This window comes from Chroicocephalus ridibundus, chromosome 1, assembly GCF_963924245.1.
Source record: "Chroicocephalus ridibundus chromosome 1, bChrRid1.1, whole genome shotgun sequence".
Taxonomy (NCBI): domain Eukaryota; kingdom Metazoa; phylum Chordata; class Aves; order Charadriiformes; family Laridae; genus Chroicocephalus; species Chroicocephalus ridibundus.
In genome coordinates this window covers 33,732,887-33,759,734 of record NC_086284.1, presented here as the reverse complement: position 1 = coordinate 33,759,734, position 26,848 = coordinate 33,732,887, and the positions used below count along the sequence as shown (strand labels likewise).

General features: G+C 38.2%; 1 protein-coding gene across 2 annotated transcripts in view; it reads left to right on the top strand.

Moving 5' to 3' along the window:
* RB1 (RB transcriptional corepressor 1) overlaps nt 1-26,848 on the top strand; it is an 83,797-nt gene that overhangs the window by 22,141 nt on the left and 34,808 nt on the right. For both annotated transcript variants that reach the window (XM_063334288.1, XM_063334296.1), the window contains 10 exons: nt 151-299; nt 1,023-1,100; nt 3,721-3,830; nt 5,373-5,450; nt 9,274-9,361; nt 10,018-10,134; nt 10,809-10,865; nt 10,949-10,980; nt 11,058-11,134; nt 11,345-11,547. In XM_063334288.1, coding sequence (XP_063190358.1) covers nt 151-299; nt 1,023-1,100; nt 3,721-3,830; nt 5,373-5,450; nt 9,274-9,361; nt 10,018-10,134; nt 10,809-10,865; nt 10,949-10,980; nt 11,058-11,134; nt 11,345-11,547 — 989 coding nt within the window. The remainder of the gene's footprint in view (nt 1-150; nt 300-1,022; nt 1,101-3,720; nt 3,831-5,372; nt 5,451-9,273; nt 9,362-10,017; nt 10,135-10,808; nt 10,866-10,948; nt 10,981-11,057; nt 11,135-11,344; nt 11,548-26,848) is intronic.

Genomic DNA, 26,848 nt, shown 5'->3' with positions numbered 1-26,848 from the left:
ATAAGTTTTCTGTAATGAAGGTTTCTTACCCAGCTGAACAGATGAAAAGGGAAATATTTAAGAAGAGGACCTGAAAAATCATATAAAAATTTAAATCTCTTCTTTCTTAAGATGACTCTAACCTTGTGATGGTTCTGACTATCTTTCCAGAGTCTGCTGTGACTGCAGTGACTGTTAATGGTTCAGCTCGAACTCCAAGAAGAGGTCAGAACAGGAGTACACGTACTTCAAAGCAAACTGATACAGATACAAAAGTTATTGAAGTCCTTTGTAAAGAGCATGATTGTAATTTAGATGAGGTAATGCCCGTGTTTTAAAGTCTGTTAGATCTTGCTGCTAAACCCCATCTGGATTATGCATTTTTTTAATGGTCTTTTTGAATCTCAATACTTGTGCCTGCTTAACTGTTCTCTCATGTTCAGTAGTGAAGGTATTTTACCTTCACATTCTGTAGTTTCTCTAGAAAGTAGTTTAAAAAAGCAAAAAAATCCCAAACCAGCCCTTTGATATGGATAATAATTTTGCTGGGGAAACTGAACTGTGAAGAATGCAGTATGAAGTTATAGACTGATCACTGCATGTGGACGCTGGGCTGCTCTGATGGGGTTTCACAGCTGCATCCCGTGATAAGAAAATGTACCCAACAAGCACATTGCTTCTGCATGGGATCTTAACCCCATTCTCCTTCTCCTTTGCTGATAAATCCGTTCCTGTGCAAAGAGGGCTGACTTTTTGAATATCCAAGCAGATGTTGGAAGCAGAAATATAAGAGGGCTGGGAGGAGTGCAGTTCTTTCCCAGTTTAGTCATGTAATGTTCCAGCAATGGATTATGTGCTGCATGCTGACGTAATACTATGTTTTGGATATGTACGCAATTTCATTTTTGCTTTATTGAAAACAAAACACAGTGCGTTACAAAAGTGTCTCATTTAGTTTCTTGATTTAAAGATGTGAAAGCAGTGTATGCATGGCTGCCTCTGTACATTGCTAATATTGTGTTTTTTCTTTTTTTTTTTTTTAGGTCAAAAATGTGTATTTCACAAGCTTTATTCCTTTCTTGAATTCTATTGGTATTGTAACTTCAAATGGTCTACCAGAGGTAATTGGAGGAATTTAAGAGAGTTCAACAACAGTACTTTACTTCGTGCCAAATTGCTTAAGATTCCCTTTACACATTGATGAAGTGCTAATAGGAGGTTCTGACATCTAGGAAAATGCATTGTTTTTCAGGAATGTAGTGTAGCAGGGATTCCAGTATTCATGGACTATATTTAGCTTTTACATTTGAATTCAATAAATTACTTTCCTGAGGCTGAACCAGTGCTTTTGCTCAAAGCAAAACATGACACAAGAGTTGCATATCCATGATCTTGGTGAGGCCGTTAATCTAAAATACAGCTATTACAATATCAGGTCTCTGAGGTCAGTCTATAAATGCATACAGTCTTTAAATTACGCACCTTAATTTAAATATAATTGAGACATGTTACTGTACTCGTCTTGGAGAGAGGTCCGAAAGATTAGGCTCAGTTTCACAACTGGCAGAGTTTGGACTGCTGTGTCCATGTAGAATTACTGTCATCTTACTGAGTTGTAACCTGGATGCAGGAGACTGCTTTTCTGCAATAGCATGCAAGAATGCACCTTAGTACGTAACTCCTTGCAATGTATTTACATCCATCATTCTTGAAAGAGTAGGTTTAGCTGTGTCACCAATAGATTTGGTAACCTGAAAATAAGCAGCTCTGGAGCTTATCAGACTGAACGTCTGTGAGATTCAGCCAAGTATATGTTCTGTTCAGTTTCATAGTGGGTTGGGTGGGGACAAGATACAAGACCTACTAAAGACCTTAATCTCTTCCAAAATGAATTTCAGGGTATCAAGAGTCTGTTTAGACTTTTTAATTTATGGGTGTATGTAGTATACCCGTACTGTATGGGTATACTGTATGGCTGTATGGGCTTCCAGGCAAAAGTTGTTATGCAGCTTATTCACAAATCAATAAGGGTTCTCATCCAAGGCTGCTCAACTTAAGCATAGTATCAAAATTACCAGTCTAAGGCTCTACTGTTGAAAATTGTATAAAAGGATGTATTTGAAGAAAAATCCAGTCACACAATCCTTGTTCCTGAAACTTGAGTGCCTGAGGGGATGTTATAAAACAAAGTAGAAGGTTACAGAGGTAGTCAGTTCATATATGTAATCCAACTAACCATCATTCATAGCTGAGATCATCAATACAGTAGCTAGTAATATGGGACATTTAAATTGACTTTAATTTTCATTAAAAAAAACAACACTGAGCTTTCGATAAATTTTAATGTTATTTCCAAAACAAGAAAAGCTTTTGAGGCTTACCGTTGGTATTTCATTTGTCTTCACGGTTTGTTTGATGGGCAGGCTTTATGAACTGAACAGATAGATTGATTCAGAACTCTTATTTTTGGCTGAGGCTTTCTCCCCAGTCAGCCCAGTGCAGCCATTTTGTTTAAGAGCTGCTGGTTTTTGCAGAGAGAATCTGAAGTTTCTAGAAGTTTATGAAATACTGAAATACTTTAGGCAAAAGGCCCACATAAGCCATTAGGAAGATAATGAAAAATGAAAAGATAATGAACTTTTAAAATAAAACAAATAAAGTGGTAATAGGAATCTAAAGATAATCTTTGATTTAATAGTCCTAATCTCAAAGTTTTAACCATGAGATTGGTTTGGAGCAAATTAATTTGGCAAAGGGAAAATGAAAAGATGAGGAGCAAAGCTGTCTAGGAGGTATTTGCATTATTTTTTCTTGGGACTGGGAGGGGGCTAATTTGGGTTCATATGCACTGCTGCCTGTTTTTATAGCAGGAGTTTGTTAAAGCACAGCATCGCTTAGTATGTTTAAGGGCTCAGGGAACAGACAGTTGAGGTGCCTGCCTACTTCCGCAGGAGCACAGCAGCAGATTTGAAGATGAGGTTAGTATGTGGCCCTGATTAAAAAAAAAATTGCAGACTTTCAGTTAGCTATTCCCTCAAAATAAAATTAGAGAAACCCCCAAAACAACAAAAAACCTCCAACAACAAACTTTTCCATGCAAAACAAAGTCATATGGAATCTAATCAACTAAGAAACTTTTAATGGTAATTTAAAAACCGACAAAGTGGATATGAAATAAGGGTCTATATTTTTGTAGAAATAGGCATTTAAAAAAACCAACACAACTGAAATATTAATATGGAATGGAGACATTTTTCTTACACTCAGAACAGGAGGTTTTGAGTTCGGGTCTTGGCCTTCATCTCCAAACCAGCAGAGACAGGGACCTAGTGGATTGTCTGGCAGCTGTTCTTAGGACGCTCGTGCTACATTTCCTGCTCTTAGAGACACTTTTATCTTCTGGAAGGAAAAATCTAAAAGCCTAAAAACATTAGTTAGATTTCTGGGTCTGTGTCTCCCACTAGCTATTTTTAGCTCGTTCACAGTGTCGAGACCTGCATTTCTTCAAAAAAGTCTCATGATCTTGGATTGTTTTCTCTTCTAAAAGATTATCTTTGTTTGCATGTGGGAACGATAATTTTCCTGTGGGTATGTTTCAGCTATTTGTGACTTTGTGAGCTCCAAGGTCATTCTGTTACCAATTCAGCATTGTATTCGTGAGGTAGGACTAGCTTATATTATTCAGTAAATTGTCAAACTTGTTCCTAAAAAATAAAGGGGTTATTCAATGTTTTTTTTGAGGTTGAGGTTCTCTCGAAACAGTATGATGAGCTCTATCTCAACAACAAAGATATAGACGCAAGATTATTTCTGGATCACGATGAAACTCTACAGCCTGATGTCATAGCATGGTAATATTTCCTTTTACTGCTTTCATTTTATAATGGAAAATGTGAACTTGGATTGATTTCTCCCTTTGCTCCCTTGATGCATGTTCTAAATGGAGATCTCTGTATTCTGTTGATCTCCTAGGTTTGCAGTCCAGCTAAGATCTTTCTGGTAACCCTTGCTTGCTTGGTTATAGCTTTAAAACTTGCTTTACGTTATAGCTTAAATAATTAGAAAATGTATGGCTGTGACTCTACCTGAAATGATTTGGCAGCTCTACTTTAATTCTTACTCTGTGCAAGCCCTTGTTGTCAAGGGGGAAGCTGAGGAATTGTGAGGAGGAGGCCGAGGCCATGTCATGCTAGTTGCTTAGATGTGTCCAAGGCAATGTTACGGCTCTGGGGCCAGGTGGCATGGAATGGCTTGGGTCCTCGCTTTCCATATCCTCCTTCCTAAAATCAGATGGTGGCATTTGGAAGCTGCCTGTTTGGAGTGGTCCTCAGCCTGTTCTGACTTCTGATCTGTACCCACAAATTGTTTGGGGAATGGTAGTTTGAACAGGAGAGGAACGTGCCGTGAAAGGTTTGGCAGGGAGTACCAGTGCCCAGGCACACTCCCTGGTGCTGTTCAGTAATAGAGATGTCCCGGGCCTGTGGGAGCGAGTCCAGAGGAGGGCCACAAAAACGATCAGGGGCTGGAGCACCTCTTCTGTGAGGACAGGCTGAGAGAGTTGGGGTTGTTCAGCCTGGAGAAGAGAAGGCTCCCGGGAGACCTTATTGTGGCTTTTCATTGCTTAAAGGGGCCTACAAAAAAGATGGGGACAAACTTTTTAAATAGGCCTGTTGCGATAGGACAAGGGGTGATGGCTTTAAATTAGAAGAGGGTAGATTTAGACTAGGTATAAAGAAGAGATTTTTTTTTTTTTTTTTTTACGATGAGAGTGGTGAAACACTGGCACAGGTTACCCAGAGAGGTGGTAGATGCCCCGTCCCTGGAAACATTCAAGGTCAGGTTGGACGGGGCTCTGAGCAGCCTGATGTAGCTGAAGATGTCCCTGCTCATTGCAGGGGAGATCGGACTAGTTGGCCTTTAAAAGGTCTCTTCCAACCCAAACTACTCCATGATTCTATTTGGTTTTTTTTTTTTTTCAGTCATACACTTAAATTCCAGTGGTTCCTGACAATTCAACACTTCTGTAACTTGATGTGAGCTCACAATGTGAATCCGTGACTTTATCTATGCTAAAAAAATGACTTCATTTAAATTTGGATTAAAATGGAGCTAATACCAGCTGTACCTATAAATTAAGCTGTTTATAACTAGAATTATAGGAAAAAAAGTTGGAAGGGAACTTTTGAGGCCATCTAGTCCAACATCCTGCTCAAAGCAGGATCTAATTGGGAATTTAAATTACATTGTTCTAGCAGCTGGAGTGGTTGGATATCTAGATCTTCTAAAAACAATCTGTTCCATAGTTTTCTCTTCAGATTAATACATCTTTATAGAAAACACTTTTTTTTCTTAATTACCTTTGTGCTTCATAAGTTTGTTTTCTATTTCTGTAGCTCACAGTTGGAGAGGACACCAATAAAAACCAATTCAGATGAGGAACTTAATCTTATACTTCCACAGACTCCTGTTCGGTATGAGTTTTTCTTTTAAGCTGTGTTCTTTTTTTTTTCCAATATTCTAACTAGAAATATTCATCTTTAGAGTAATTATTTTTAATTTTAAAGCAACTGTTAGGTTTTTTTGTTTGGTTGTGGTTTGTTCTTCCCCCCCCTATAAAACAGTCTATAGTTCTGGTCACTAATGAACAGTGAGCATGTACTGAGGGGTGCTGAATGCCCTTAGTTCTGGTGAAGTTGTTGGAAAACAGAGATTTTTACTGAGTTGTCTAAAAAGTGCAAGATGTCTGTAAAATAGATTGCTGTATGCGTTCTTGTGAGACGCAACTTTATACTTCCATGGTATACATCCATCTTCCTTTCCCATCCAGCTCCAGCTCTGTATCTTCTGGCTTCCTTTCCTGATAACAAATTGTATATGCACATGCATTTCTTCTCCCATAATCTTTTTCTTCTTAGTATTGCTTTTTCTGTATGGGAATATTAATATTTCAGAATACCAACACTTTTTTTTCCCTTATATTGGGAAGATTAACATTTCAGAGTGCCAACATATTTTGATCTATCGGGGAAAATGGGCAGATACGATAGAAATGTGTTCTGAATTGGAGATTGTTTGATCTACGATCAAATGCAGAAAAACCGCAAACTTGAATTCAGTTAACCAAAGGAAAGGAGACTTGCGTGTACCTTCTTTCCATTGTGCCATGTAGCTTTTTGGTAAAATCGGTACATTTTTGGCTGATGGTACTTAGAAATTCCTGGATGCTCAAGAGCCAACCAGCTGTGTCACGGCAATGCCATGTGCTATGTGGTCAAACAGAGAAATGTCCACACAGGCAGTCATTCTTAAGGTGTCAGGTTTAAAAAAATCAGACAGTGAAGTTCTTGTTCTGTGTTTGCTGTATAAATGCCTTTCATTTTAGCATGCTGTAGAGATGAGAGAAGTTAAAATATTATACCCTTAATTATTACTTCAGTGTTCTCAAATGAGTAAAATTATTTTTGTTTTCATTAAAAATACTTCTACGTTCTTTATATGCATGTGGAAGAATAAATTAGAGTCTGGGCTTGTGCATCCACCATAAATCTACTAAATGCCACCTGCAGAAACTAATTGTTTTCTAGCCAACAGCAGCAAGGTTTGGAAAAGAGTCTTCATAAAAATTATAAAAGGAGACTGCATGTGAGGTAGATATTGATCAGTATATGAAAGACCTTTTAATTGCCTGTGATTGTGAAAGGCTTTTTTTGATTGCCTTAGTGGTCCCTTTTGGTCTTATGCTCAAATTTTTAACTGACAGTCATGCTCTTTTAGCCATAAAGGCATCAGTTTTTATTTCAGTGCCCAGACTGAATGTGCATTACCAGGAACTAGACCATCTAAAACATGCAGTGCATTTAACAATTGACAACAAATCCCACTTTTGACAAATATAGATAGCTGTTGATGCTTTTCAGTTATACTAGAATTAAAGCCCTCTAACACTGTGAAAGATGCTTCATTGAAGTTCTTGACATGGAAGTCTTATTTAAAAATAAGTCCAGGAATACCAAGTTTCTGCGTTGCTAAAAATTTGAAATGTGCTAAACCAACTTTGATCTTGAGAGGAGGTCTAGTGAGATATTTAGATTCTCTCCATCCACACTTGGGTTTTTCTCTGACTTTTGCAAAACTGATGCCATTTAAGGCAGTTCAAGTGAGGACTTACTCACCAGCAGTGATTTGGGCTGTAGTAACAGTTTTTCCTAAAGCCATAGAACTGTCGCTAGATGGCAGTAAAACTTTGAGCATAAGCATAGAGTGGACAGTGTCTCTTTAAGTCTCCCTGAATTAAGTAGAACCCCGTACAGGTTATATTAAAAGCACTGTACTTATTACTTTTAATCTTCTTATAAGGTTTTCTTTCTGGACATAGGCAGAAAGCTCTAAAACCCCCTGAAATTGGTGAGAATCTAATAAGTTTCATCGGTGGATTTCTATCTGTTCATTTATATAGGAAGCAGTAGATAAAATGGGTGTAAGTACTAGTTCAGAGCATAATGAGAATGGGTTGTGTGTTTTCATTTAAGTCTTTTCCACTGTCCTTATACTTTTCCTTATTACTAGTAGAGTTTTGTTAGACGTGATTTTTATCAAAACCCTCTAAAAAGTAGATTAAAAAAAAAACCACCATCTTTGCACTATTACAGTTGTAATGATTGAACATATTTTTCTTCTTTCTCCACTTATTTTTCTGAGTGATATGAGCCAAATTGTATTTAAATAGCACAGAAATTTAAAACAAACAAGCCAAAAAACCACCGAAACCCACAATGACAAATTCAGAAAGTACAATACCACCGGAAGAATCAAACTGCTTCTTAGATGGTAGGAGAGAAATTAATACACTAGCCTTTCTGAATGAATAGAAACTTAATGCTGTTGCTTAATACACAACTTGAAATATGTTTGAAAAAATAAAAAGCCAGGCCATGTTAACGCTTATGGACTTACTGCATATATTACTAGTTCTGTATGTATGTGCAAATAATAAAGGCACAACAATACATGATATCCCCCAAAGTTGGAAATGGGGGCTGTTTAGATGCTAGCTCACGCACATATCTTCTTGTCCTGTATGACAAGATCATTATTGTTCTTCTTTTCCCACCTGTAGATACTTCAGTCACCTCCTGGATAATACATGCTATTTGAGAAGAGGCCATATTCTGTTATCTTAAAATAATGATCTTTCTAAAAGTCATGAAAAATGTTTGTTATCAGGATTTCAGTTCTAGAAGAGAAACTGAAAAATGCTTTCTACAGAGAGATATACACTCACCCTAACAAAACATTTAACTTTGTGGAATAAACAACAGGATCCTATGCATTTGTCTTCAATGTATTCTTAATTCTTTAAATTATTATAGCTTTTCTGAAATACTGCTATTACTTGGGCTAGCTTTAGTAGTTTACTGCATTAAGATATTGGATGTGAATGAGTGGATATTACTTGTGGGTTTTGAATCTGTTCATCGAGAAAATTCTAGGCATTAAGTAGAGATAGAAATAGTTTTAATGTCAGTCATTTTTTTTGTGGGGCTTTTTTTTTGTACTCTGTAACTGTAAGGTAATGCCAGTAAGATTGTACGTGGAGGCATACTTCAGTACATCCAAGTTAATAAAATGTTATTCATTTAGACAATACAGAACACTGGAAAAGTTCTTTAATACCTGCATCCTTTTCCCCACCCATAATACTTCAAAAGTTAAGAAGATTTTATATTTAAGATCCTTCTAACTTAGCTACAGATATAGCAGGTAGAATAAGGATTGCAGAAATTGGAGCCTTTCTATTGGAAATAGAAGGAATTGGAATTAAAGTTAGAATTTAAGTTTTAATGTAACTTTTGGATTCAGATCCAGGGAGAAGACTCTCTTTTCTCATGCTGTTGCCAATAGAAATGTTGACAGCTCTGGCTATGAAAAATGTGAGTTTTTCAAGGCATCTGGGATTTCCTTGATTTAACTGGAATATTTTCACATACAAGGATTGCAGTTCCACCATTTTGTTGCTTTTAATAGTCCTTGTTAGTGTTTATTACTTAATTTATGTTCTTTTGGTTATTTATTATGGATTCTAATAATTCTAATAATCAGATGATTAGATAAATTAGATTATTAAAATTCACAGTGGTTAACACAGTACAACAGTTTTTCCCAGCAGGTTGTTTGATAACTGGTGTGAGAACTAAAATAATAATTTTTTTGTTTGTTTGTAGAATTGCTGTTCATTTTTTTGAAACTGTCAAGCCAACTGTAATGTTTATTATGCATTTTACTGTATTTTTCTAGAGCTGCAATGAATAACATTCAGCAATTGATTATGATTTTAAACTCAGCAACTGATAAACCTTCGGATACTCTCATCGTATATTTCAATGTAAGTGACTAGAAGGAAGATTTGTGAAAGATTCTTGGAATTATCACTCAAGTAAAATATGTAACTATAGATCTGATGCATGTGTTTTGAGGAACTCCTTTATTAACTACCATTTTTTTGAAGAAGTACATTTTAATTAGGATGGCTTAAATGTAATAACTCATTTTAGAAAGCACTTCTATCTATCTAACTCATGTGTACCGGAACCTTATAAGTTCTTAAATCTTTTTGTTACTGCATTAAATATTAAGATTTATTTATGTATGTATCAGGTGGAAAAATAAGGGGATATAAAAGGGAGACAAAGAAGAGAAGGAGGATGTACTCAGAAGATCTCATGTCCACATTCAGCAACTTAAGCATATTTCTAACTTTAAAGACACTAACGTTGATGTTACTATTCACATATTAGTTGGGTTAGTTGCAGTTACTTGCATGTCAGACAAGAAGTTGTAGTTACTGGAAACTGTTGAGGGTATACAATGATTCTGTCTTGTTTTTTAAATACTCCGCTTCTATTTATGTTGATGAGCTGACCGAGAGATGTTACAAAGCGAAGCAGGACAAATGTGATTAAATCATCAACATTTTTTTTGAAAAAAAAATGTCCTTTCTTTGCCTTTCCTTCCCCTGCCCTCTTTCCTGTACTTTATTAGAATTGCACAGTGAACCCTACGGATAGTATCCTGAGAAGAGTGGAAAGTCTTGGCCACATCTTCAAAAAGAAATTTGCTGAAGCAGTTGGACAAGGATGTGCTGAAATTGGCTCACAGGTAGCTAGCATTCTTGTTGAGTATTACTCATTTGAACTCTGTTGGTAGCAGCTAATGTGAGACTTGACTTACTGACTGTCCTCCTTCAGCATAGATCAATAATGGTAAAAAGTAGCAATATTCTTTTCAGCTTAAGGGATGGACAGGTATTTTTTTTCTAAAGCACTGTAAAGATAGTATTCAACAAATTGTTCTCAATGTATAAGGAGCAATAGAAGCTGGGTGGAAATATGTTGGAAATCCTTTAATGAAGAATGGGAAAATTGCTGGGCAAAATACATTTAGTGAAACATGTATTTGCATTCATTAAGGTAACTTAACTTAAAACTGCAAAAGACGACTCGCTTCCTAGTAGGCCAGCTGTGCTTTCATCTAGGATTTTGGAAAACAGGTCAAACCAAGTTTGTACTTGACAGGCTCCTGTTTGTCAGTCCTGTTAGCTGTAAATGAGCATAAACCCTTGATTAAGTCTTCATATGGTTGGGGTAGTCCCAAACCTTAGTAGCCTTTGAGGCCTCTCCAGTGCTATTAGCGAATGGAATTAGGGACAGTGACTTCTTTATAGTGGCTCTTCTAAAAATGGAAATGTTCTGAACCATTAAAACATGAGAGTCTGCCTGTTGTGGTCTGTTAAAACTTCTTCTAATATTGTTGAATTTCTTCTTTTCTAACAGAGATACAAACTTGGAGTACGTCTGTATTACAGAGTAATGGAGTCTATGCTCAAGTCGGTAAGTTTAGTACTGATAGCTTAGTACTGGCATTGCATTTGTAAATACTAAGAATATTCACAAGTTTGGTTTATATATTTCAGGAGGAAGAGCGCCTCTCAGTGCAGAATTTCAGGTATGTGTCCCTAACTTGTTATCGAAGTCTGCTGTTTTAGTGTTAGGATAAGTATTAATTACTTTCTTTCTCCTTAGCAAACTTCTGAATGATAACGTCTTCCACACATCTCTTCTGGCATGTGCTGTTGAGGTTGTCATGGCTACATATGGCAGTAAGTTGAATCTAAAATCCTAAATAGCGTTGTTATTTATTGATAATTATTGCCATTTTTTCTAATACGTAAAATACAGTAAATAGCCAAAAAAAAAAGCACTCACTGAAATTTCTGAACTAGCAATGATTCAACAAATAGGAAAAGGCAAAATCATCAAAAATGAAAGAATGTAATACTCCTGATAATTTTAGTCCTTTTTCCCCGCAGGAAATGCTTCACAAAGTGATGGTACCAGCGCTGAAACAGACTTGTCCTTCCCATGGATTCTCAGTGTATTTGATTTAAAAGCTTTTGACTTCTACAAGGTGATTGAAAGCTTTATTAAAGCGGAGCCAAGCCTAACAAGGGAAATGATAAAGCATCTAGAACGCTGTGAGCATCGAATTATGGAGTCTCTTGCTTGGCAATCTGTAAGTAATGCTTTAAAGTAGTATTTGTCCTTGTGTAACATGCATATCTAGAAAAGGGAAATCGCACCCAACTCTATAAAATAAGTTTGTGGTCTTGCTGAGACTTATTTCTAGCAAAATAAATTACAAGAGCAAAATGAGATTAGTTTTGGCGTGTCTTCAGGTTTTGAAAAAAAGAATATATCAGAGGAAGAAGTTAACATAGCTCTGCTGATTTATGTGATTGTAAGCCAGCATCATTTTACTAGTCTGGCATGAATCTTAACGGTAATACCCTTAAACAGTATTTTGGTGCCAAAGACAAGGCAATAAATTCTATTCTTTATTTGTAAGTTAATTTTTATCCAGTTGCTCTTCCCACTTGGCAATAGGACCTTAGTTCTGTGCATCTGATGTGTTTGCTAATGGTACTTAAAATATTGATTCACATTGTCATTTGCACTTCAGTCACTTTAGTATTTTTGGATGCCATTAAAATAAAGTGCTGGGAGTTTGGATTGGATTTTTTTAGGCTGGATCTCAGTAAATCAAACATTGTTTCTTTATATTTATGTTACTTATAAAACAGAGGTATGCTATTAATGCCACAAAACAGGACACTATAAAGACTTCTTATTTTAACCAGAGAGACATAAAGTAACTGCTGAAGAACCCATGCCGTATCTTACAGTTCTGGGAAGTTTAAAAAACATAGTATGCCGTAGCTAATGGGATAGTTTAATCATGAAGCAAGTTTTCTTTTCAGGGTAATCTGCGCTTGGTATGTGTATGACTTCAGAGTGAAAAGCCAGCAGTTTTCTAGTATGAGTGATATTTTACCAGATTCTGGGGTTATACTCCTGGATTCAGGGAACGCTGCTGTTCCTGAGCAGTGAGAGCCCCATCCATATTCGGTTTTCTAGCTTGGGAGAAGCACGCTGGCCCCGGGGATGTATGGAAGCAGTTGCCATCCTTCAGACTGAACCTGGTGGACCACCTTGTGCCAACTAGCCCTTGCCACTTGATTTCCTTTGCCAACATGCTCCATGGGCACATGTCAGGCCCTGAATATGCCCTGTTGTGAAGGGGACCTTTCCATTGGGGGAGCCAAGAGTTCTGTATCCAGCTCCACGCTCATCACATTGGCACTCTGTGCCCCAGGATTTCTGGTGCAGTGCTGTAGCTGCTCTACCAGAGTGTAAATCTTTCCCTCTGTAATGCCTTTACATGTTTGTTTGGTGTCTTGGGAAACGCACGTGGCCTTTCCATTGCTGTATAAATTTCTTCATGGTTTTGCCGTTCTTTGAATAAGACTGCCTGAAAGCACTTGAGGCTGAGAGCCTTTTACCACAGCATACAGAAACAGGGAAAATCAGGCAGTGTCTCAAGAGGTAGGCAGTATTTTAAGAAGCTTGCAGGCTTGTGAAAAGCGCTTATTTAAGAAATGTAACATTGAGGACAAAAGGCAGAGGTACAGATACCCAAGTTTGACACTCTACAAGGAAATAGAGGCTCCTGATACCTTCTGCAAACCAGTTTGAAGTCAGCTTACTGATCAGCAATAAATCGTATGTATCGGTTTCTACCCAGTAATTCCAGCAGTGCCTGCAGATAATCTGATTTGGACTTGGGCTTTTGGACTGGGAAATGCAAAGTGTTGTGTCTTTAAAGATGACAGGTGTAGTTGCAAGCTTCTGTGAAATAAATTTTAACGTCAACAGCAAGCACAGGATTATTGGAAGTTTTCTGAGTGTTCTGTTTGAATGTATTTTAATGTATTGAATCTGTCTTGAATTGCCAGAGGTATATGTTTGGTACTGGTTTGAGGTGGCGCTTATAGCTGATTTGAATGTTAATAGAATGGAATAGTTAAGTTGGAAGGGACATACAGCGATCATGTAGTGCCAGTATATGTGGAGTGGAGCACAGTGGAGGGGATAGAGAGAGATGTGCAGTACACATATCCAAGGGCCCTTCTGCTTCATTGACCTGTGTGTCATGTCTCTCCTGGATCTCTCTGCAGTCTCCAGAGGTTTGTCACTGGAGGGCACAGCAGGGTTTCCTCAAAAGCTGAGGGAAGCGGTGGCAGTCAGCTATGGGCAGTTGGAGCCTGTGTACAGGCACGCTGTGATTCTGCACTGGCCTCCGTTGTCTCCTCCAGCTGCCCATAAAGGAAAGGCTGCAGCTCGTGAGCAGCAGACTGCATAGCAGTGGCTCAGGAGATGAGAAGTAGTGAAACGTTATCATAGAATGGTTTGGGTTGGAAAGGAACTTTAAAGGTCATCTAGTCTAACCTCCCCTGCAATAAGCACAGACATCTTCAACTAGATCAGGTTGCTCAGCCTTGTCCAACCTGACCTTGAATATTTCCAGGGTTGGGGCATTATCTATGCTAAAATTTCTTGCTGAGTCTCTGGGTCACTGCAGTGAAGGACCTGAGGCCCATATGTTGTAAGGCTGCATGTAGAAATGTAAAGCCATGAGTCCTCTTGTGCAGAAAATCCGCCTGTACTTCACACCTAAACATTGGCTGGTTTAGTCGAAAAAGTGGAACCTATTAGCAACAGGAGAAAATGCTTCCATGGCTGACTTGCAAGGCTGTTGAGGTCCAGAAAGGTTCAACTAGTGAACAAAGGAGTAGTTTACCATATTGCTTTGCAGTTCCTCACCTGGATGTTTTCTCACTACTTGGATATTGTCAGCATGTCATTGTGTACAAGATTTACAAAGTGTCTGCTTAATTAGTAATTCCCTCAAGAAGGGGTAGGCAATTAGAGAGTGTAGTTCATACTAGTAAACTTACCTCCAAACACTCGATAAAGCAGGAGAGAAAAGCCAGATGACTTCTGCTTAGTCATACAGACTATCTCACCATAAGTGATTGCTTTGGGTTAATTTTAAACAAATTGCTGATAATTAAAAAAAAAAAAAAGAATCTCAAGAAGGTTCAAGTTTCCTAATACAGCTAGAGAATTTTTTTTTTTTTTGAAAAGTGTTAAAATGAAGAGAAGCATGGAATGAGTAACTCTTATGCAAAAAAAGAAAAACTGAGCTTGGTAAATAGAAAAGATTTGAAAAATGTGTATTTACAAATATTTGCATAATGCAACTCTGATTTCCCCCAATTATTTGCCGTGTATTTTTGTTCAGTTCTTACCTTCCCCCACAGGTAGTACATTTCCATACAAGGCTTGTCTGCTCTTTGGAAAGTCAGGTCCGTATTTATCCAGTCTTTTCTCATTCTCCTGACTGCTTTAGGAAGCAAGACTTCAATACGAGATTTAAAGGGACCGAGCAATTGAATATAGAATAGCTTGAATTTATGGTAGTTTTACTTGTCACAGAGCTTTTGTGAGGGGGAAAAAGCCTTGCATGATTTCTCTGAAGAAAGAAAATCTTAAATGCATCTGACCTTTATCTGACTTTGGAAGCTGTATCGAATGAATGTGAAGGATTCTGTTTCTTACCGGTATTTGAAGATAATATATCACTGCTTTGCTAGTCATTGTGAATATGTTTATTGCTTTTGCATAGCTAGCTGATTTAGTCATCTGTACTTTAGGCAGGAGATAGAACTTTTCTAGGTCATCCTTTCTTTTAACAAAAAAAGCATAGCCAGACAAAATAAAGGGTGGAAAAATGTTGGTTTCTTCCCAATAATTCTTAATTTTGAAAAGGGGCATGTGTCCATACTAATTAAATCATGTGGAAAATACTTCCTTTTCCTTAAATCCTTATTGAACCCTGAAGAAAGAATCCCCTTTTATCTACTCGGATGTTATCTGCCAGTGAGATTATGATGCTTTCATGTGCAGATTGTATGGAGGTCAGTTTAGAATATGGTAACAATGCTGCATAATTTTTATTGGCAAAATAGAAATATACTGCACGATGTTCTTTCTTTACTATAGAACATTTATGCTTCATGTCACCGCAGTATTTTGCAGACTATTTTAATTTTGTAACTTTATTTAAAGGGAATCGAAATTACTTTAGACTCAAAAATAAAGGTGCCTGTAGCCTTTGATTCATTTTTACCATATTTATATCAATATGATTTAAACCCTGACATAGTTAAAATCTGTTTCCTATGAAATGAGGGTAGCTTGCTACCTGCCAGCCTGGGAGTTCACGCTCAGCCTTTTTCATAATTTTGTCAAATTGATCTCTCTCATGGCCAGCCAAAAAAGTAATTGTTTTGAATATCTCAATTAAGGTTGTGTGAACGAATTCCAGAACGTCTGAATTTCCCTCAGAGAAAGCCCTATCAGCTGCCATCTCACATCTTTGACTCAAGTGTGACTGCTTGCTACAGCTAGGAAGAAGCAGGAAAGAGCAGGTTTTCAGCGCAAGCAAATTGAATACAAAGTCTATCAATTCTCATGATCAACTTTGAAAATGAAACATCTATAATATCTGAAATGCCTCTGTTTCTGGGAACAGTGTGACTTGGGTTTGGGTTTGTTTTGTTTTATGGGTTTTTTGGGGGGTTGGTTTGTTTGCTTGGTTTTTGTTTTTTTTTTTTTCTGTGTCATTCAAGAAAGTAAACACCTATGGAGTATCCGTCTTTGTTATCTGTATCTGCAAGGCAATACATTTGTGTTTCCCTGCCTCTCAGCTTGCATTCTGCCCATAAGCTGTGAACCGGGAGGAACAGGCTGGTATTAGCTTTCTTTCATACTGCTGCTTAGAGAATGTGCTTCCTGCAAATGCCTTTTCACATGTACAGTAGGTGAAGAGCATGGAGCTTACACATGTTCTAAATCATCACATTTGGCCTACTTAAAATAGTTTGGGCAATGCTGCAAAATTCTTTTTCTGCAAGCCAGCCTTTGGTGGGCCAGAGATGAGATGTGTGAAACCCTTTTGCTTCCTCAAGCTTTAGCTGCCCAGTGGTGGGATAGTGAAAGGGTCTTGTTCTTCTGCATTGGAGTTGCAGACCAACTGCAACCTTGTCCAGAGATAAGATAATTCATGCCAGCCCGGTAAGGCAGGCTAGAGAAAGAAACACAGCCATGCTTACCTGGTTAGCTCTACAGATGGCAAAATATTCTGTTGTTAACTTGTGAACTCATCCAGAGGAGCACTAGAAGTCCAAGGGATATTCCTCATAGGACTGCAGTTTTAAAAGTTCCCTGGTAGCTTTTGCATTGTGTCAGGCTAAAGGGAGTTCATTTGCAGTTTGATTTGGTCTGCTAGCTTCAACTGGGGTTTGTGTGTGTGTGTGTGTTTGTGAGGGACAAACAGATGTTGAACCAAGCCGCATTGCACTACAGCTGTTGACACTGTAGCCTTCCTTAGCTGTGTTGCTCTTTAACACTTGCTGTCCTAATTGGTGTTTGTATTTTTCAAAGGAAGAAGGAACACCAGTATTGAAATGTGTTGTGATTTAGAGTTGTAATGTGGTTTAGAGTTTTAACGACCGATGCAAGACAAAGATGGCTCTACAAGGTTACTTCTCTTAATGGTTAAAATATGATCAGAAGTAGGCAAGTGCGCTTCGCTTTATTTATAACTTCTTCCATGTAGCATTGCATAAACTGTGCTACATAATGCTGCTTCTTTATCATCTGCTTCTTCTCTGCAGTTTCTATTGTCAATTTGCAATGAAATCTACAGTACTGTTTTATCACATATCATTGATTTAACATAACTCAATGTTTGCAATAAGTATTTCTCAACTAACTATGTAGTTAATGTTTATACTCGGATATCTCATCCAACACCAAAGGCTTCTGTTGGTTTTAAATTATGCAGTTCATTGTGGCAGAAATGCCTTCCTGAGGAAAACCATGTATTTCCAAAGAATATATTTTATTGCATTAATATGACAAACTCACTGAGATGGGATAACAGCAGACCTACTTTGATTGTGAAGTAAGGAGAAAAATATTAAATAGGTATATGTAAGATGTGCTTAAAAAATGTTAGACAAATCCAGGTCAGGGTGAAGCTGTAAGAAGTTACAGGTAAGCAAGTACTTCTTAGTACTTTGATATAGTAGAAGCTTAACTCTGCGGCCTCCTAGTCTTTGATTGTACAAGGACACAGTTATTGTGAAGCTCACTGTACTTGAGAGCTTAGGGCCCGTTTCCTTGGGTGCAGTGTACAATTTCAAATGAGGTTTCTGTGCTCCTTGTAAGAATGAATTCAGCATCTAGGAATGGCAGTTAGTATCTTTTCTTGTGGTATGTATCTTTCTCAGTAATGTTTTCTATTAGGTTTGTGTCTAAAGTGCTGCACCTCTTCTGGAGGTAGGTGTCTAACTCTACATGTAGTTTTAAGTCCTCTCTTTGATTTCGATGTCTCAAGTCATTCCTTTTAAAACTGGAAGACCAGTTTAAGACCAGGTTGGATGGGGCTTTGAGCAGCCTGGTCTAGTGGGAGGTGTCCCTGCCCATGGTATGGGGTTTGGAACTAGGTGATCTTTAAGGTCCCTTCTAACCCGAATGATTCTATGACTATGGAAGAAGTAGGAATGGTCATACTGTCAGCACTTTATACAATAGGTTACTGGATAAATTGTTTACTGTTGTATTAGAAGAGTGACTCTAAAACTTTGTTGATAGGCAGCCAAGTAAGGCCAGGTGGCAAGGACTGGGTTTTGGGGCTGCCTCTGTACTACTAGCCTCATAGGGACAATAGTTTGGGCTTGACTATTGCCCTACAGTCATAGGTGGTGTTTCGTTGGTAGTGTGTTCCCTGGCATGTTTTGGCATTTGTCAGCACTCTTCTGGACAATGCCTAGGCAAGATTTGGGGCATGATGTAGCTCAGGGACTATTTTCAACTGCTGGTATGGATTAGAAGTGGAGAACATCTAGCTGTGTGGGTGCAAGCTGTGCTTTGCCACTTGCCCTCAAGGCCTTAGGACAGGCCACGGCTTGTTGTGTTACTGACTACAGATGTAGTCGTGAGTTCAACCACATGAGTGACTTCAGCGCTGGCAGATGAGTCACGCGTTCCCTCGCCGTCTCTCCCCTAGGCTCCAGGAATTGTACGTGTTTCTGCACGGCATCCGGTTTCTCTTAGAAAAGCTAGTGTATGTCAGACATACTCCTTTCATGCCTACTAAATTTTGCCTTTCCTTAGATATAGGAATACCTAATTTGTAAATGAGGGACAGCCTTAGGCACAAAAAAATGCGCGGCTTATCCAGAATGATGACGTTTGCAGGCATGCTCACTGGCAAGATATGAACCACCTGGGGAACTTCACTGGTGTAAAGACAGGCACCTCAGGAATCGCAGACATCCCCCATCTCCTGTGATCTCCTGGATTTTAGGCACCTAGTATCCTGTCTCAGCGTGGAGGTTGCTGTGGACAATGATTTCTAACGTGGCATTTTTTTAGAGTTTTTCTTACAGGGAGGAAAAGCGTGCTAAGGGTCACCGAACTATGCCATTTCACGTGCTCGCCATGCTCCTTTCGAAAATGTTACGTTAGGAGGGTGCAGCTTTAACCTTAAAGAAGGAACTGAGAATTGATTTGAGGTTTTCTGTCTGTACATACTAAATATATTTCTGCTTGCATCATGAGTGTGTTCCAGAAGCGTGTGTGATGAGAGGGAGGTCACTGCCACCACCGCTGCTTGGCATGATAGTGCTAAAGGACCGTACTGGTCCTGCTGCATGTGCTTATTGGGGTTTCTTTTTAAGGTCATGAATTAGCTCTGACACTTCAGTTGTCACAGCTGTGGAAAGCCTTCTGTGATTTTGCCTTTATCTTAAAGGTGCATTCTTAGAAGTCTGTAAAATGGTTGCTTTTTGGGTATTTGTGAATATACCATATAGTATCACATAAATATGCATATATATGTTTATGTGCTCTTTTAGTTTGAGCATGTATGCACACACACACGCACACTTTTTAATAAATGCATAAATAAAATATGTAAGAGTGTTTCTTCCATGCCTTTCTAGCACTCCTGGAGAGTTTCCTTTTATAGAAATCGTACTGTGCTTTTTGAGGCTTGGAACTTTTATCTGCCTTAACAGCTGAAGGCAAATTGAAAAAACAGGAAGAATACCAAATGATAGTCTTCACTGTCTGCACCATCACTTTGAAAATCTTCCCTGCCTCTCCTTTTTATCGTGAAGATGACTCAAGCTGTTATTCATGCTTGGGTGTTACCATCTGAGCAAATCCTCTAGGCTACTGGAAGAGAAACCAGAGCACTTAAAGCTGAGGTCCTGTGTTTCCTGCTTTTGTCTGTGTTGGCAGTGCGTTCACTTCTTGGTAGGCACTCACTAACCGTACAAAACACTCGCTAGGGTTGTAAGATACTGGTTACGTTAGCACAGTATTAATGGATTTATCGGTTGCAGGTATACTGAGTCAGCCCAACCCTTAAGATGCTGTTTTGATTCAAGTACAAACACGACCAAAGGGATTACCGAAGACACACCAACTATGTGGAGTTTTCATTCTGTGAAATTTGGATGTCATTCTTGATTAAGGATTTAAGTTTCTCTCTACTTCATCTACTGCTTTAAAGTGTGCAGTTTCTCTTACTAGGGGGATATGAGTCCTACATTGTTAGACTTCTGTAACTTAGGTATTTGGGCTCCCTCTATACTTGAGACAGAGCTGCATTTCCAGAAAGCAATTAATTCTATTTATCTTAAACGGGTGTTTTACAATGGGATTATTCACTTTCTGAAGGTGCTTCTCTCCACTGACTGTAGAGAACATCTGTCTCGATGACAAACCAAAACTAGATGTATAATGGCTGTTAAGGTTAGAAGTGAATCATATGCTTAATATTAGTTTTCGTAACCGTGTTTCCACCTTCCTTTCAGCATTAAGGGGACATTAGCAAGAAGTAGTCATTTAAGTAAGCCTAGTCCTGTTTCAGGTGTCGACTTGTGCTATGTATCTCTCCTGTTGTCACTGTTGTGGTTTCTGTTCATGCGGAGGTCATGTACGGTTACCAGTGTAGCTACAGAAGCAGAGGATGTGTCATGACCTCGCTGGCTATAGATTTAGAGCTGTAATAAACAGCACAGGTTTTATAGCCTGGGCTCAGTGGAGCTTGCAGCTCTGTTGCTGCAGTATAAAAATATTTTGCCTGTGTCTGCACTGGTCCCAAGTACAGAGTTAGCCACAGAAATAAGACTTGGTTAACGTGATATACTTTTTTAGTCTTTTTTTCCCTTGAGGCTGCTCTGATTATTAGTAACACTTTTAACAAAAAACAGTGAAATGGTTTTCTGGGAATCCTTCCTTCTCAGTCTTTATGTTGTCCAGTGTTTTGGTGGTCATACCGCAGCTACAGGACTCTCATTTTAGTCCTGTTCTATTTCTAGGTAGCTTGAACTTCTGCTTTTCATCCCGCAGCATTGCAATATCTGCATTGCAAATACTTTGTAAGAATGTTTAAAGGTTGCCCATAAGGGGAAAAAAATATATTGGAATTCAGGGAGAAGTACCTGCAGTACTTTAATTTTGTACAATTTTGCTGAACTGGGGCAAATTTGATGTGGCTGTCTCCTTAAATACAAAAGTAAATAATGCTTGGGTTACATTCTGCAGCTGTATCCCTGCTGCTTCTTCCTTGGATGGGATTGTGCTCTCTAACTTTGTAGTTTTGTAAATCTTTGTAGTGAAGCAAAACTGGTGAAATGGGTAGAATGAAGTTTTGTTTTGTTTTGGGTTTTTTTTTGGTCTTGCTTATTTTATCTGCACCACAGTCCTGAATAACTGTCGTAAGCTTTTATTGCTCTTTCTATCCTTATTGCTGTGTTACTTGAGCCATTCCATAGTTAACTTTTTTGTGGAAGATAGAATTAATGCCTGTTAGGAAGCAAAGTAAGTGCCAAACAAACATTCTAATGTGGAGTGTTTTTTTTTCCAGATATATGTTCAATTTTCAAGTTTTTAAGGGGATAACAGTATCTTGTCAAACTGCCAAATTGTATGTCATTGGAAGTGAGTTTTTGTCTCTCTACTTCCTGCTTTAAGTTATTGCATGCATAAATGCATGGGTTTTGTTTTGGGTGGGTGTTTTTTTTGTAGGCCAGATAAGTGCTTTTGTACCTGCTTCTATACTGTATAAACGTATGGTATTTCAGTTATGTTTGTTTATCGCTGAGTGTATGTCTTACAGTAACTTTTCAGTAACAAAAACTCTTTGTCAGGGATAAGGAGCCCCCTGTTTACAACTGTTGAGCGGACACAGTGTTCATCATCCTCCAGAAAAGCAATCCTCCTAGTTTTTGCTGAAGCCATTTGGGTTGGGTTTGCATGTCAGAATGGGTTAGGTGCAGGTGGTAAGCGCCAATGGTACAGCTGGGCACCTTGCCACTAACATCTGGACCTGTGTGCGTGGTGTTCTCCTGAAACCCTGAGCAGAGACTTCTGGCTCACACGGTTAAGATTGTACCTAGTCTGAACTTGGCTTGGGTAAGTACCTGAACTGTCATCACCCTGTCCTTTCCATTCAGGAGTTAGCTTGCCCAGAACAGAGTCTGTGCTTGGCATGTTCTGTCTGTGCCTGTTGCGCCTTCCAGCAGCTCAGAGGGACTGGCAGATCTTATCTGGACAGAAATAGCTGCTGATTTTTTCTTTTTTTTTTTTTCCACACTTGCGCACCCACAGGAGCATGTGAAACACAATGTGAGCATGCAGTATATATGGTAAGGTTTCTTTCACACGTAAAAGGTGTTCAGTAACTTAAGTAAACAAGTAGACAAAGAGTTTTCTGATTTGGTTTCATTAATGAAAGATATTTTTGTTAGGGCTGAAAAGGCAGATTTTTTGGTACTTGCTTTACCATCTGTATTCTCAGGGGTTTTTTTGCCATGTTTTGCTATATACTTAGCAAATTTCTCCATTAAAAATAACTGCAGTGCTGTGTGTACCTTCTTCATTACTTCATAAAAGCATCAAAAATTTATTGTAGATGCTTCCAACTTCAGTCAAGTGTAGTTCTTGATGCAGTGATGAACGGTGAATTTCTTGTAATCCAATAATCCTCCTTAGTGACTGGGAGCGTCTTCAGCTTTTATTACATTAATAGTTGCTTTTAGAAAATGCTTACCAGGACAAATGTCTGAAAATTAGTAGATCTAATGTTGCATAATTTTACAGAAGGGTGAAGACTTGCAGCTAATGTGTACAATTGCCTTCCTTTCATAAAGCAGCATTTTTTTGCGGAATTCATCTGAAAAGCAGAAGAGTTAGCGTAGCCACAGTTGTTTTCATGTGAGCTAGACTTATTATTCCCAAGACAATGGCATTCATTTCAGCTGCCTCCTGTTAGTAGCATTGTTATTTAAGAATTTTTTTTTTATTTAGGGCGGGAACTCACTGTTTAAAAAAGGGGGAGTTAGGGCAAATCTTAAAGCTATGTGTGTGAAAAAGATAGGAGCTCCTCTGTTAGAGGCCTGCCTCTGTCGTTGCTTGTGGTTTGATTCTCATGTTTAAGCTGTTGAAGAGTTATTCCTTCTTAGTGCAGGACAGCTTTTGGTCTTGTGATAACTAGACTGGAAAGACTACTTCTTAAATGGAAAAAATAATTATAAATCTAAATTCCCAGTTCTGGAATTTTTAGTTTTCCAACAAAACAGTAGGTTTTATAGGAGACCAGATGATGTGTGCAGGGTGCTTTTTGTTCATTTTAATTTTGTTAAGTTCAGTTTTCTTACGGGAAAACCGGGCTTGCTCTATAAGCAGTTGTATAACAGGAACTGGATGGGGGGAAGGTGATAAATGTGAAAGGCTTCAGTGTCAAAGCAGAACTAGAGGATCAGAACAGACTTCTCCATCCAACTTCTTGCAGAAGTATTTGACTGTGCAAGCGTGGCTTTCTGAATTTGCATTCATCCTAGATGAGCTCTATTGAGTACATTCTGAAAACATGCTAATTCAGTGACTGTCAGTTGTATTCATACAATTTTTTTTGAGCACGCTGATAACTGGATAACAAATGCAGTCCAGGCATTTACAACTTCTAGATTTAGAACCATTCTGATTTACATTTTGCTTTAGTTTTTGAAATGCATCCTCTTTCACTTTGTCAGTGATGCTCAAATGCCAGTAACCCTGAGGTACAAATTATAATAGTCTAGCAAAAAAGGGAACTTGTCAGGATGTACAGGTCTGCCCAGGTGCAAGAACCTTATAATATTACAGTTACTGCTGAAAAATTATGAACTTGCTCTTCGTTGGTAAAACTCCTAGAAAAGAACTTGGAAGAATAAATAATGCTAGAGGATACGATGCTCAACTTGGATTTTCAAAATTATCAGTCTCAAAGGGAACTTTTCTGTGTAATTTTAGCTAAATTCTTTATGTAATTCTGAAAATATGATCTTTGGCGATGACGGTGGTTGAAATTACAAATGAAAATCACTTTCTCATTTGCGAGAGATGACAGAAGGCTGTATAATCAGGAGTGATATGGAAAGGCTGAATGGCAATCAAGTGGTCCTTGCCTCTTCCAAAAGAAATGAGGAGGCAGTAATGAAACTAGTGGATTTGAAACAAAAGGAGGTTTGTTTTTTTATTTTTAAATTTGTTCCCCCTACACACACACTGTGAACTTTTTATTGCAGAATGCTGGGGATGTTAAAAAGTTTGCATGAGTTCAAAGGGAGACAGGAAAAGCTCACAGAAGAAAAACTTTTAGTGTTGCTGAAAACACAAACACATCTGACCCAGAAAATCCCGAGATACAACTAGTGAAGTGGGACAGCACTTGGACGAGAGAAAGCCTCGTATGCCTCTCCTACTGTTATCTTCTTCCCCAGGCCTCCAGCCTTGGCCACTGTTTGAGGCAGGATTGTGGATTAGCTGAATGTTTGGCTTTCAATCTTTGCATTTCTGCGACTGAGGTTACTTTCTTAAGAAATAAAAAGTTCAGAGGTTAATTCCAGTTCAGGATTTCTTACCTGCCTAAAGTATTATCTATGGGTTTTTAAAAAATATTTCTAGATGAAAAGTATAAAGATGTATTTGACTTGGTATTGGTATTTCTTTAAATGTCAAAGAGAGATATACAGAGTAAAACAAATTTTAATTTGCATTCGGTTCCTGAGAAAGCCAGAAATTAAAATTTCAAGATTAATTTTAGAAGTATAAAATGGGAAATCTTTTGCTTTTAAAGTAATGGTATGTTGATGTAAATGAGAGGTGTTGATAGAAAGTTTGATTCTTTTTCCTTGTCTTTTGAAACTGCTGGTTAATTATCTAGTTATCAATGGCTGCCTACCTTGGTTCAGGTTAAAAAAAAAATGCTTGGAATCAACTAAACTTTCACTGCTTTTATTTTTATGGTATCTGTACTCTGTAGATGAAGAAAACAGACTACAAAGAACAAATTTCTAAGTTTTGATCCTAAAACTGAACTCCCACCCCCACGCTCCCCCCCCACCTCCTGCCCCAGCATAGGCGCATGATTAAAAATAATGAACTTTCGGGAAGTACTGGATACAACGCATTCAGATACTCGGGAGCTCTGACAATATAAGCCTTTTTTATTTGAGATGAGTGACTTAGGAGCATAACTCCTCATCTAGATTTAAATTTTGGCATAACCTCTTACCAGAGGGAGAGAAGAGCTGGTATCAAAGGCAGCAGGAGCAGAGGGAAGGAGTGCAGCTATTCAGGAATGTACCAGTGAAAACATTGCTCCATCCACAGCTCTCCAGGATAATCGTGTTGCAGAACCAGAAAAGGTGGAGAAAACCTCATCCAGTCCTGAAAAGCTGGTAGCTTGGCTTTATATCAGCTTGTTGTGGGAGGTACAGGTTCACTCCCTGGCTTCTGAATCAGGCAGATCAGGAATTTCTCAGGTAATGGTCAGATTCTCTGAATTACAGCTGTTGCATTTTTGGGTTTGATTTTTTGTTTGTTTGCGTTTTTTGTTTGTGGCTTTTTTTTTTTTCCTGTGGAATAAGTGAAGTATGTTTAATAAAAAATATAAAGCTTCCTCAAACAGTTTCGAGATACCAAGCTGTTAACTGGTCGGAAAGCTCTTGTATTGTGCTGCACTATGCTATCGTGAAAAACAAGAAGCTGCTGCCCTGGAGAGTGAGTGCAAGGCCAAAAAAAAAAAGGCTGTAAGGCTGAGGCGTTGCTGAACAAGTTGTCACTAAACCGAGTAACAGCTTTGCCAAGCTTGGGGACAGTAGTAGCCTGGAAACATTGCCCAGCAGTGACATCAAGGGCTTTTGTCTCAAAGTCTTTGGAGGGAGTCTAATATTAAACAGGCTTTTTATAGAGAGATGCATCGAGACAGAGATGCATATCTGGCTTTTGAATTTTGGAGTTGTCAGTGGCATACAGAAAATGTACAGAATTTCTACTCATGCTGGGGGTTTTGTGCATTTTTTTCTGAAGTCAAATATGAATCGGAAGTTTAGGATTCCCAATGAAGATAACTGCCTGTTTTCATATCTTATGCAGACATTTATATCTATGCCATCTTTGTAGCTTAAGCTCATACTATTTGAATTTTCCTTTCATAAGTTGTGTGGATAAAAATTTAAAATACTGTTAAACTTATAATTCAATGTGCCTTGGTTTCTAGCAGTCTTTGAGTAACTCGGTTTCCCAGTAGCAGTAGGCAATGCACAGTTGATTTATAACAATTAAGCAAAAGCTTTGCAAAAGGAAGTAAAACTCAGTCAGATAACGTATCATATACTCTGACAGCTCGATACGCATTTTCTCCAACATTGATTTGTGCTTCCGTATACCGCCCTGAAGTAAAAATGCCTCAATGCTATATCTGTGTTGCAACTGACTGCCCTAAATCTAAAGTGTAAATTCGTTTTAACTCCATTCTTACTCTTTACTGCATTGTTTATTTGGGGAGGAAAAACTGACACTTACTACTTTTACCTTTTAAATATTTATTTAATTTTACAGCGATGTTAAGTTAACTTGGAGGAAAATGTACGCAGTGTTCTAGTAGCTGTGAAACATACATAGCAGGAAGTTTTAAAGCACTTTTGTCTGTATATTCCTGTTTGTAACAGTAATAGATGTAGTTTTCTCCTTTTACATGGCTTGGACTTTTCAAAGTGTCTCGATTAATTTTGCCAGCATGTAGCCCCAAGTAGTTTATTCTTATACTTTATCAAGTTTGCAGGAAAATAGCATTTGAAATTTTAAATGCCCATGTTAAAAATATTTCTAGAACTCAAAGGTTGAGAGGAAGTTCCACTCTAAAAATTACTGTGTCTTGAATTTCTTTATGGGACACCAAATAGTTTCCTAGAAGAAATATCTGGGTTGATACACATGGTAATTTCTAGTTAGCACAGGTCATGTTTTTCTAAGAAACCACTACTTTGAGATTGAATTACCTTATTTGG